Below are 12,946 nucleotides of genomic sequence, written 5' to 3'. Positions count from 1 at the left end.
GCCCACCTGTCCACACTGAGGTCCAATGTCCCCTCCCCTGCTGCTGCTCCCGCCCGTCTTACCCTCTAGTTAGCATCGTCATTAGAAAATGAAAAATCTGTGATTTAGTGGGGAACCGTGTCCAGCTGCTCAAGCCCACCCAGTTTCCATTTTTAGCTTCTACCCTACTTAAAAATAAACAGCATTGGGTCGTGCTTGCCAAGCCTTTGTCATAGTCTCCAGCAGCCATTCCTCCAGCCATCTGCTCCCCCAGATGCTTGGCTGCTCCCTCCTGTCTCAGCTCCCCTGTGGACAGTCAAGGGGCCAAGCTCAGCAGCCTTCAGCTCTGCAGTACCACCTGCCCACACCCCACTGTTCTCTGCCTCACTCTAACTCACATGCTGCCCCCTAAACCTCAGGCACCAGCTTGCTAGCCCGGACAAACTTGGTATTTCCAGGGACAGGATGATGGCTGCAAAAGACAGGGCCGTTTCTATGGAGATGTAAGTCAACATCTCACATCAGGAAGTGCAAACTAGTTTGACAGAAGTTGGTTGAGCTGAGATTCACCTGGTTTGCTACTCTCCTCACTTTGGAAGTAGGTGTGTTAGAGAAGGCTGGGAAGCTGCTGTTATGTTCCCTTCATCAACCCCTTTGGTCTGAAACAGGTGGTTGAGCAAAGGCCTGAGCTTCCTGGTGTTCTGAGACACTTGTGTAATGAAGGTAAGTCCCCTACTGATGGGGGCTGTCCTTCTGTTTATATATTTCTCTTATTGGTTGATGAATAAAACACTGGCCAATAGAGGCAGGAAGATAGGCAGGGCTAGGAGGTGAGGAGAATTCTGGGAAATGTAGGCAGAGAAAGACTATGTGAGGAGATGCCATGTGGCTGCCAAAGGAGACAGATCCAGGCATTCTCTGGTAAGCCAAGACCACATGGAAATACGTAGATTTTTTTAGAAATGGGTTAATAATTAAGACAGAGCTAGCTAATAAGAAGCCCTAGTCATTAGCCAACTGTTTAATAACTAATATAGTGTTCATGTGTTTATTTGGGGCAAGGTGTCTGCGGAATGTGGTGGAACAGAAGCCTCCATCTCCACCCTACCTTTCCAGAACCTGGAGGGTGGGTTATACTAACATGAAAAGAAACTGCAGCACCCCACTCCTTGCTGTGTCTGAGATGCCTGCATGGGGACAGAGTGGTTCTTACTAACTCTATCTCCCCTCCACTCCGCGCTCTGAACCCAGAGGTGTGCGGTGAGGAGGCTAGGACCCGGTGGCTGTTGGATCTTATGGCCTTGTTCATCTGCAGCTAGAGGCACAGGGGGCTTTGCCCACTCTCAGGGTTGGTGGGGCAATCATTCAGAGACTCTAACAACTTTCCAAACATGTCTTGGGGACAGCACCACTCCCAGATATTTGTACACAGTATATTAATGGCATATCCCTTTCATCCTGATAAATTAATGTTAATGAAATTCAAATTCTGTTTGTCAGTCACACTGTTTTTATCTGATCAAATAGGCAACTGGTCTCTCATGGTCATAATTTATGTCTCCTTGATGTACAATGATATTCCTGTCTCACTGACAATTTGTAAGCCTATGAGACAGGAGGATGGATCAGTGAGCTGAGGAAGTGTCTCTATTTGCACCGATAGCTTGCATCCTTGACATAAGATACCACAGGAGCGACTGTTATGCGATGTCAGAGAGTTTGAAGGAAATAAACTTGAATATGGACTTAGAACATTCTACTTATTGGTATAGTTATCTGGACCAAAGGAATATATCCTGTTTTGTTTTTTTCCCTTTTGGAAAGGTTTAGATTGCTCAGAGCAGCAGGTAACCTGGAGAGCTCTTGAGCGAGAGCCTACGTCTGTCTCACCTGAAGGGTGACCCTTCTCTCTTCCCAGTGTGTCCAGGCTGCATGATCTATCCACTTCCTGTGCTTCTGTACCCTCTTGGCCATCAGGCTGACCGCTGGGCACCCGTGTTCAAGTAGCCCTTGTGTAACAGGCAGATCCAACATCTTAGTGTTGAAATGGCCCTCAGGGGCCGTTCAGGCCTGACTCTTCACCCTCCCTTGTTCCTCCTCTGCCCTCCCCCCATCCACTATCCACCCCCAGTCCATCACAGCTGGCTGAACAATCCCATGGAAGCCTAATCAGTCAACATCTCTCTGTTGACTCTTTAAAAAAAATGATTTTAGTGACTTCTCATAAAAGAAGAGCGTCTTTGAGCTTCGCCAGATGCTACTCACTGCCTATGGGTTACAACAATAAAGGAGAAGGGCTGGGAGGGTGATGTCAAGTCCCTCTTGGGGGTCAGGTTCAGGGTGGAGAGCAGGCTGACTGGGTTTGGCTCACTGGGTCAAATTTGTCACAGTGGCCTCTGTACCTACAGGGAATTATTTGGACACATCTACACTGATCCAGACAGCTCGTGGTTTCTTGACTTATCATTCCGAGTTCTTCATCCTCATGTCCTCACCAACCACCTCCCCAGTTGTTGCTAGCTGAGTCAGTACTGCTCATAGAACATGATCTTCTGCTTTAAAATGCAGAAACCACAGTGGACGTACATTCTCAGAAGTGAGCAGCTGAGTAATGATCACTTCCTTCTGGAGCGTCCTTCTCTGCCTTGTCTGACAACACCTCTGATCCTGCTCATAGCCTCCGGGGGCCCTGAGAGCAACTGGGTGTCATCGTTTCTGAGACCTCTGGGCTGGAGAGCTTTCCAGGCCACATCCAGACAGCCAGTTACACACTGTCCCCCAAGTGGCTTATTCATGCAGAGGCCACACTGGTGTGCAGTGTTCAGGAGATCCCTGTTTAAAGTAATCTAGGAAGAGAGTGAGATTGGTATCAGGGAGATGTCCCTCTGCAGTGAGATCTGGGCTTCTGGAACAGCCTGGGGCTCATAATAGACAGAAGGACCAGGCTGGGATTGATTTCTCTAGAGTGAGGAATCCCTGACCAAGTAACAGTCACGGCAGGTCATCACAGCCAGACCCTGCTGAGATTTACCTTCCAGACTGGTCTCTGCCTGTGAAACTCACACAGGTTGTAGCCGTGGGGGCTCTGAATTCATAGCACAGCTGAAGCTGGATGCCTCAGAGACCTATAGGTTTCCAGAGAGCCATTAGGACATATTCACTGACCTTCTAATTGCTTCTCCTTCCCATGGAAGCATTTGTCAGAAACCCTGGACTGTGTATGGCTGCTGTAGCACTACCCCTGGCTCTACACTGAACTCACAGATGTGTTTGTGGGGCTCTCATACCTCCACCCATGGTTGGGGTGACCTTACAGGAGGGCCAACAACAATGTAAGCGTTGAGGTACAAAGGCTTGATTTATTTGGAAAATTCCCAAGGAAATACTAAAAAGGGGCATGGAATGAAGACCCAGGGAGGATAATAGAACTTCTATGCTCACTACAGGCACCGTGATCAGCCACCTTCTTAGCTGCTGCTCTGTGCTGTTGAGAAACTGCATCAGTTCCTTTCTGTGGTGACAAAATGCCTGACAAAGGCCAACTTCAAGAAGGAAGAGTTCATTTTAGGTGTGTGGTCTGAGGGTGCTGTCTATCACACTATAAAAGTTATGGCGGCAGGAACATGAGGCAGCTGGCTACATGTCATTCAGTCAGGAAGCAGAGGTACTTCCGCCAGAGCTCAGCTCAGTCTAGCACTCACATTTAGGACTCTTCTTACTCAGTTGACCCAGTCTAGAAACTCCCTCATGGATGTGTCCAGAGGTTTGTTTCCATGGTGATTCTAAATTCCATTGAGTTGACAATCACAGTGTGTCTCCCATCTACCCAAAGTGTTACCCTTCAAAGCACATCAAGTTTCAGGGGAGCTGGCCAACTTCCTAGAGTCAAGTCCACCAATCTAGAAGGTCACTGTGATTTTGACCTCTGGTCACCTTGGCCTTGGCATGGAGCTGTATTGTGGGGGAACAATTTAAAGTGTCTCAACAGTGACCTGGCTCCAGATGCAGGAGGTAGAGTCTGGACCTGGCCACAAGATGATATTGTGCAGGTTTTATGCCAACTTGACAGAAGCATGAGTAATTTTGGAAGAGGGGGATTGGCCTATGGGGCATTTTCTCAATTGATCGTTGATGTGAGAGGGCCTGGCTCACTGTGAGTCACAGGTGCCACAGTTGGTAGGTAGTCCTAGGTGCCGTATCAAAACACCATGGTTGGTTAGCAAGCCAGTCAGCAGCACTCCTCCTTGGCCTATGCGAGTCCCTGCCCTGACTTCCCTGAATGATGGACCTATAAGCCATAAGGTGAAACAGACCCATTCTCCCCTAGGTTGTTTTTATCATGGTGTTTTATCACAGCAAAAGAAATACCAAGACGGAAGTAACCTTAGCCTTAGTTCTGTTGCCCTCTCAGCGAAATAAACACTTCTGTGCTTCCCTCATAGACCCAATACCTCTCCCCACAAGCTCGCCGTCGGCTGCATGCTCTGCTCGCCTCCTGCTCCACCTCTATGCTGATCCTGTTCAACCTGGTGTTCCTCGGGGGAATTCAAGTTGGAAAAACCTACTGGTACAGGATCTTCCTACAAGGTGAGCACAGCCCTGCTCACTGTCACGTTGTTGTCTTCTCCTTTGCATTCAGGTGTGATTGTTGACTTGGGAGTCTTGGGGAGAGCCATGCATGTGACATGTGACAACCTGGTGTCAGCTGGGAACACCTTCGGCTGCACTGTGACTGCAGAGGTATCTGTTTTCAGGGACCTCATATCGGCTGCCCATGATGCCTGACATCCAAATGTCCCGCACCCTCCAGGCTCTTTCCTTCTTCAATATGTTCCCAAAGTCAGGACTCTGCCTGCACTTTCCCACTGTTCCCAGATTCCAGCCCTAGGTGTGTCATGAGGTCTAATGCATTCTAACCTTGTTCTGTTTGTGCTCTGAATTCCTGCTAGCAACACTTCCTGGATGGCCTTTGTGCTGTTCTGGAGCTGTGGCTCTGGGTCTGGTGTCCAGCTCTGGACCTAAGCATTTGTTTCTGAACATCACCACCCAGTTGTTTTGAAAAGAAAAAGAAGTATTCATGTGTGTGAAGGCACATGTGTGTAGTGGCATATGAATGCAAGAAGTCAGAGGGCAACTTTGTGTAGTAGTTTCTCTCCTCCTGCTTTCCCGTGGGTCTGAGGGATGCAAGCACCTTCACCCACTGGGCCATCTCATTGGCCCAAATTTCATGTGCACTGAGTGGATTGTCTCGGCATCCACAGCAAGGCCAGTCTGCAGCAGGTAGAATGCAAGTGTGTGGCAGTTGTGAAAACTTTACAATAACAACGGATCATTGTTATCTGTGGTCATCACTGCAACCTCTGAACAGTGAGAATAGGATAGTCACTGTGTGTATTGCTGTAGCTGCTTACCATGCTTCCAAATGAAGGGTCCTCTCTTCTATTTCCCCCACATGTGCTTGGGTTTGGGGAGTCCTGGCTGAGCTGCGGCAGTGAGGCTGGACATGACTGGTCTGTCATTTCTGCATCAGGGTCCCCAAGGATCCAGAGATACTTTTGCTGCAGCTCTCTTTTAAGACCAGAAATATTAACCTAACACAACTTCTAGTTGCCTGATCAGTCACAAATATAGACAGACTTTGTGGCTCGGTGGGTTCATTAGGTCCCATATGACTTTAATCTTGTCACTGTAAAAGCCCCTCTTTGACATACTTTCTGGGACATTCAGCTCATGGTTTCCTGCAAAACCTGGAACACATGGAGACTCAGGTTGGGGGTTGGGGATACTGACTTTGGGTTTCTTGTCACCTAATGAGAAGGCTCTGATTTTCACTTCAGTGAATCAAATACCTCAGGTGTTTGCTATTTACAAAACACTGTGAACACAAGGGTGAGTAAAGGAAGCCTGTTGCTGGGTATGGAGACTCCGCCCAAAGTCCTAGCACTTAGGAGGTTGGGGAAGAATGTTTCAGAGTTTGAGGCCAGACTGAGCCACACACGAGACCCTGTATCCGATGGAGAGGTGGAAGAGAATGAATTTAACACAGATAAATATGGAAGCCAAATATAGTTGTTTCCCATGTGACACTTGATTGCGGTAACTGCTGTGCAGATGTCTGAGGGAGCTGCCAGAAGCCATTACAGTAGAGTGACTGGCTTTCCAGGGGAGTGCTGTTTAAGCTAAGCACCAAGCAAGGATTTACCCATGTCCAAGAAGGCTGGAGTGCTGGAGCGACTAATGGTGGCCGCCATAGCAGGAACTCCAAATCTTGGTGAATGTTCACTGTACTCCTCAGGCCTGAGTAGATGGGTCAGCAGGTAGGAGTCAAACCCTCGGCACCCATATAAAAAGCTTGTATGACCACACATGTTCCTGTGACTCCAGGACTGTGCTGTGGGCAGGCAAGGGGGTGGTGGTGTGGGGGGAGGGTGGGAGGCTGGGGATAGGAGGGCTGCTGGGGCTTGCTGGCTACTGACCTAGCCCAGCTTCAGGTTTAGTAAGAGACCCCATTTTATAGGAATAGGGCAGAGAATGGTAGAGCAAGACACCAGATGCTATCCTCTGCCCTCTAAATGCATACAGAATATTCACATACTCATCACATGTGCCCACCCCCACACATACACATAATTTTATTTTTCTCATACTTTATGGAAAACCCAGTACCTTTTTCTAAGCTATAATTGTAGGATTTAGGATGTTTGATGACTGTCCACTGACTGTGTTGTCTTAGCTTCGAGGAAGAGAACAACAGGAGGTCTGTGCATCAGACACTAAATACATTAGGTAGAAATAACATGTGACTTTTCTGTTCATGTCTCATTGGCCAGAACCAATTATGTTACACCTCTGAATGCCAGGCTGGATCTGTGGGAAGCAGGCATGTATTGAATGAATCGGATGTTTATGTCACATGGTCACCCAGATGGAGGTGTCCTAGAGGCTGTGGAAAGTTTAGCTGGATTTGAGAAAGGGTGAAGACTAGTGATTGATAGGTAAATGTCAACTGTTTGGAAACCGGTTGTCAAGGCCATGGGTGTGGACTGAGAGCCAGGAGTAGCTCTGGGGTGTGTTGGTGCTGAAGAGGGCAGAAAAACACCTTCAGAGTGCTCTTGCTGCTGCTGGGGGGGGGCGGCAGGAGGCTTACAGCACCACTTGCCTGGCAGCATGCAGATCTGCCAGTATGTGGGGCCAGCACTTTGCATCCTTCTGTGGTTAGTGATAGGACATAGTGTTTCTGTCCTTGATTCGGGACTCTGATTCTTTGTACACGACTGTGAAATAATTTCTCTTTAGGGTTCTGAAGCCAGGGGTTCTCCAGACAAGCCTGTCTGTTTCATGAGCTGCTTGAGTCAAGGAATGTCTGCTGGGATTTTTGTCTGTTGCCCCCTTTGTCATTCTCTTGCCAAGGGTTTTGCCCCGATTTGCTGAGTTTAGATCTCTCCTGGGAGGAAGTGAACCAGATGGTGCCAAATCTGGTATTCTGGTGAGCCTGGGTGTCTTAAAATTTAGATTGACCTGATAGAGATGGTTGTTATAAATATTCATGCTTAGGTTCAAGAAACAATTAATGAGTTAGTAGTATGCATCCTCAGCTCCTATTGGGTGGGGGTGTTAATAGACCAGCATTCTAAAACTGAAAAAGAAAATCTGAGTTCTGAAATCATCTGGTCCCCAAGGACCCCAGAAGAGCCTGTTGCCCTGTACATGTAGCCTTTGATGGATGAGTCAGGGCCTTGGCAGCCTGACCATCTCTGATCTCTGCCTTTGGGTATAAGATCAGTTCCTGTTGCTCAAGACACAGAGGACATGGAAAGATGTGAGGGGACCTGTCTCTAGGGAACAGAGCATCTTCAAGCTTAGCATCTAGACTTTGAGATTTAATAGAAGTCCCCTCCCTCTGTGCTGTGATGGCTTCGGTACACCTTCAGAGACAGAACCACTGAGTCATCCCCAGAGAGCCCAGCTCAAGGAGTCAAGCCACACAGGGAAGGGACAGACAGTTGCCTGGGGGACAGGGATTATTGAGGGGTTGTAAATACCTTTGTCTTAGTTACTTTTCTGATGCATAAAACACCAGACAATGATAACTTAAGGGAGAAAGGGCCTACCTGACTCATATTTTGAGGGTGCAGGTGCAGTCCCTTATGAAGGGAAGTTGTAGAGGCAGGAACTTGAGGAAGCTGGTCACATTTCAGCCAAGAAGCAGAGAGAGATGAATGTTGTATTTAAATCTGGACCTCCCGTTTATGAAGTCCAGGATCCCAGCCCATGAAAATGGTACCACCCTCCTTTAGGATGGGTCTTCCCCAGTTAGCATAATTGCCATAGTCCTTCCCAGGCATGCCAGAGGTAACCTACTCTAAACAATCCTTCACAAGTACGCTTGAAGGCATGCCTCCCAGTGATACCAGATCCCATTGAGTTGATAATAAACAGTAACCATCAGGCTGTTGTAGACTTTCCCTGGGAAGATATGAATGAATGTCTGTTCGCCCCAGACAGGGCTTGATGGCCAACTGAAGAAATCATTTCACACAGGTCTAGCTTGGTGAACCAGTGAGTTCAAAGTGGTTCCTTATGGTGTGCAGGTTACTAAGGAGCATGGAGACTCAAAGGCAGCTGCACCACTGGACTCTGACTCACAAAAACTACAACCCTGGAGTTCCCCTGATCAGCTTGCAGGCAGCTACAAAGAAGCATCTCTTCCCACCATAGACTCCCACTGCTCCTGTCAGCTTGGGGAGGGCCTTAGTGACTCAACCCTGAGCTTCCTGAGTCTCCTGGGTCTCTGGCTGTGGAGACATAGGAGCCTCCCTCTAGTAGGGAGTATTGCAGTTTGCAGTTAGCTACTGTGTCTCTCAGAAAATCAGCCATTAATGCACACAGATACAAGCTTGCTAATTCTGCAGGGATATGGAAACCACAGGTACACAGTCACCAAATCTAAGATACATGGGTACACTCAGATGCTTGCGTACTGGTTTTTACTGCATAGTAAACACTCACTAATTCTCGGGGAGTTCTTTCTCCACACTGCTGATATCCCAAGTATCTCATGAGGTACTATGGAAGACTGACCCCAAAGTCAGGACCTCCTTGTCTCCAGCACAGTAAACTCAGCTACAGCTGGCTTTGCTTTAAGCTGCCAAGTTCATCATAGTGCTTTCATAGCAGCCTTGGTGGCGGACTCTGGGTGAGAAAGGAGGCTGCAGGACTAGATCTTTTCCTACTGCGTGCCTTCCCCACTCTGGTGAAGAATGGAAGGCAGACATGCCCAGTAAGAAACCAGGGGCTCTGGGTATATCATACACGTAACATTTCTTTCTTTGTTTCTTTCTTTTTTTTCTTCCTTCCTTCCTTTCCTTTTTTTTTTCTTTTGAGACAGGGTTTCTCTTTGTAGCTCTGTAGACCAGGCTGACCTCAAAACCCACAGAGATCCTCCTGTCTCTGCCTCCCAACTGCTGGAGTAAAAGGCAAGTGTCACCTCTACCCAACTCACAAAATATTTTTAACAACAAGACTCACCTCTGTTGCTGAGATAATTCAGCAGAGGTTAAGAAATCTGTCTTCACTCTTTTCCTTTTTTTCTTTTTTGGTTTTCTGAGACAGGGTTTCCCTATTGCTTTGGCACCTGTCCTGGAACTAGCTCTGTAGACCAGGCTGGCCTTGAACTCACAGAGATTTACCTGCCTCTGCCTCCCGAGTGCTGAGATTAAAGATGTGTGCCACCAATGCCCTGCCTGTGTCTTCACTCTTAAAACAAAACAACAGCAGCAACAACAAAACCTAGAAATATTTTCCATTTAAACATGCATTGAAGTACCTAAAGTTTTGTGGCTCTAAGGGGAATGTGGCTGGGGTTTGGCCACCTGCTCTAGGATGAACTATGCTGTTTGTTGTAATTAAAAAAAAAAGAAGAAGAAGAAGAAGGAGAAGAAGAAGCTCAAGAGAGAAAAACACCATGTGGCAGAGTTCAAGCAGAGGGCTTTTTATTCAAGGAAAAGGATCATGAAAAGGGGAAAGGGGAGAGGAAGACCAGCCTCTGGGGACAGGAGCAGAGGGAGAGAGAGGGGGGGAGGATTGGAGGGTGGGCAGGGCCCTTTTAAAAGGAACATGGTGAATAATAAGCAGCTGAGGGCTTATCCTGTCAGAACTCCAAAGGCAGGCCAGTATAGATGCCTGAATACTAATACTGCTTATATCACCTTTGTCTCTAAAACCTTAGTGATGGAGACCCTTCCACCTTCCACACTGACGTGTGAATTGATTTCTTCAGCAGGCAGTTGTCGAGTTCTGCTCTGTAAAGATATCAGTGAGACAGAACTCTATATCTTGTGACTTTTCCTGATGAGACATGAACAGACATCTGTCCATACAGATAGGGTACTCACAGACTCCATCCAACCTCCCTTGGTGAACCGATGAGTTTATTGGGGTTACTTGCAAGAGCACATGTGACTAAAGCAGCTTCACTGCTAGACACATGAATGTACCTGCACACAGATCATACCAGCAAGATCCTCACTCCTTGGCACACATACAGGTATGCAAACACATATGTATGCACTTTCTGCATACTCTCTCTCTCATTCACACACACACACACACACACACACACACACACACACACATGCATGCACTACAATACACATACCTGCATGCAGACCACCCTAACATTCTCCTTCCTGACTCCTTGCACAGTTGCTTGTGTGTGCCATGTGCAGCACACACACTTGTGCACATAGGTTACAGGTATACAAAGTTTGTCTTTCTCCTTCCTGATCACCCCATATATTTTGGCAAGCCGTGCCTCAACTCTTAACTCCACAAGAAGCCTCTTGCCCCAGAGAATCTGGCTCCTTTGCATCTGGATTCCAGTATAGGAAGAGAGTGAGGTTCTCATTCAAGCCAGAGCCCTGGCACTCCCCAAATTTGTTTGCTATTTCTACCTAAGAGAGAAGAAAATGTATTTTGTCCCCAATTACTAGCTTGTCCAGACGGTTTACACATCTCCTGAAGCAAATGCTTCTAGACAGGGATTCTATTTACAGACAAAGAGAAGTGTGGCACTGGAGACCCAAGAGGCCTGTAGTGAAGTAAAACTCACTCCTTGACATCTTGTCACATTCTTGGGATGAAATTTCAGTATGCACGGGAAAAGGCAGAGGGCAGATGTCAGTGCCTCTCCGGCTGTTCGTGAGGACTTCAGGGACTAATTCCACTGGACCTCAGCCTCTCACTGCTTCTTACTCTTCCTCCTCTCTTAGACTCTAGAGGGTTGATGAGCCCATGCCTCCTGCCCAGTGAAGTTGATTCATACTTTTGAGTGTTTTACCTATGCTTAGACATGGGCCCATGGTGGCCATTCTTGGCATCCGCCCTGGTTTCATTCCTGTTGCTGTGATAAAACACTCTTAACAAAAGCAATTGATGGGAGGAAATGATTTATTTCAGCTCACAGATCCAGATTAAAGTCCATCATTGAGGGGGAATCAAAGTAGGGACTCAAGCAGATGGTCACATCACATCTACCATCAAGAGCAGAGAGAAGCAAATGGATCCCTGCTTGCTTGCTCTCACATAGTCTTCTCCTGGCTGATATATCCAGGACCCTCTGGGTGAGTCTTCCTACCTCAGTTACTTACAACTCCACAAACACACTCACAGGCCAACCTGTGGGTCACCCAGATGTCTAGGTTTTCACGGGAGTATTTCAGGCTATGCCACAGGCATATGAGGTGAGAAGTGAGAACTGGGGAGCAGCGTACCTGGAGGTTCACTGGCACTGGGGGAATTTCTTCAGTGCCTAGGAAAGGCATTCATCCAGGAACATGCAAACTCACTCTCTTTGTGCACCCCCTTCCTGCTAACCAGGGATTCTGTGAAAGGTGGGAACATAGTAAAGTATCTTTAACTGAACTGCTAGCATAGATGCAACTGATCAAGTAGAAATGGGCTGACTTTTTATTTTTGCTGATAATTAAGCCTACAGACTTTGAACCTTTGTATTCTCACTAACCACTGACCTCTTATTGCCACCACCTTCCATCTTCTTGTCCAATCAGTCATATATAGGGTGATGTTCAGTGTCTCAGGATACCATCCCAGTTCTCCAGAGGTCTCAGCACCTTGCTACAAGATAAGGTGGGGGAAGGGATTTTCCTCTGCAAATTGAGACAATTTGGTAGTGAGATTACTTTTTAGGCAAAGGTGTATGTTTGTGTACATGTGTGTACATGTGTGTATGTGTGTTGTGTGTCTTAGTTGAAGATGTAGAAATATCTTCAGCATTATCCATACTGTTTTTTCTGTGTGTTAAGCTTGTGTGGTGTATAATCTGGTTTGAAAATGGATGGCAGAGACCCGGCTGTGCTTTGTGCCCACTTCACTATCTTTATCTTAGCCTCAAAGAAAAAAAGTATAGATTGGGAAGAGTTTGGGACTAGCATTTATCAATCAGCTACTGCTGTGTAACAAGTCACCCTAGAGTTTAATGGCTGGAGCAAACAATTGCCCAGGTCACCAGCCTCTGTACCAAGAGAAGGGTGTCTGGTCTAGTGAATGTATTTGTGGTTGGCCTTGGTATAGATTTATTGGCCAAGGAAAACTAATGGAACTCTTAGGGAGATCTTGTTTGTTGTGATGATCCATGTTAAGTTAAAGAGAAGCAACTGTCTGGGAAGATAGCTCAGGGGAGGGGGAAGCAACATCTGAGCATGTGAAGGCCATACTTTATTTCATTCCTGGTACTAAACAAGCAGAACCCAAACCAATCCCACACTAACAGGGTGTGGTGGCCACAGTCATCCCAACATCCTTGGAAGGAGAGTAAGAATATTACCCTCAGTCTGAAGGCAGCCTGAGCTACATAGTAAGGCTTTCTCTTAGAAATGTAGAAGCAAAAACAAAAGCTGTAAATATGAGAATTGGGGTGGGTGAGGAGGGTGGGCAGATCCATCAGCCC

General features: G+C 47.1%; 1 protein-coding gene across 1 annotated transcript in view; it reads left to right on the top strand.

Moving 5' to 3' along the window:
- LOC127223885 (protein-cysteine N-palmitoyltransferase HHAT-like) overlaps positions 1-12,946 on the top strand; it is a 63,827-nt gene that overhangs the window by 22,700 nt on the left and 28,181 nt on the right. Inside the window, exon 2 of the mRNA XM_051186576.1 lies at positions 4,422-4,566. Coding sequence (XP_051042533.1) covers positions 4,422-4,566 — 145 coding nt within the window. The remainder of the gene's footprint in view (positions 1-4,421; positions 4,567-12,946) is intronic.

The sequence above is a fragment of the Phodopus roborovskii genome, unplaced genomic scaffold (assembly GCF_943737965.1).
Source record: "Phodopus roborovskii unplaced genomic scaffold, PHOROB, whole genome shotgun sequence".
NCBI lineage: Eukaryota > Metazoa > Chordata > Mammalia > Rodentia > Cricetidae > Phodopus > Phodopus roborovskii.
Note: the sequence above shows the minus strand (reverse complement) of the source record. Positions and strands in the feature narration are given on the sequence as shown.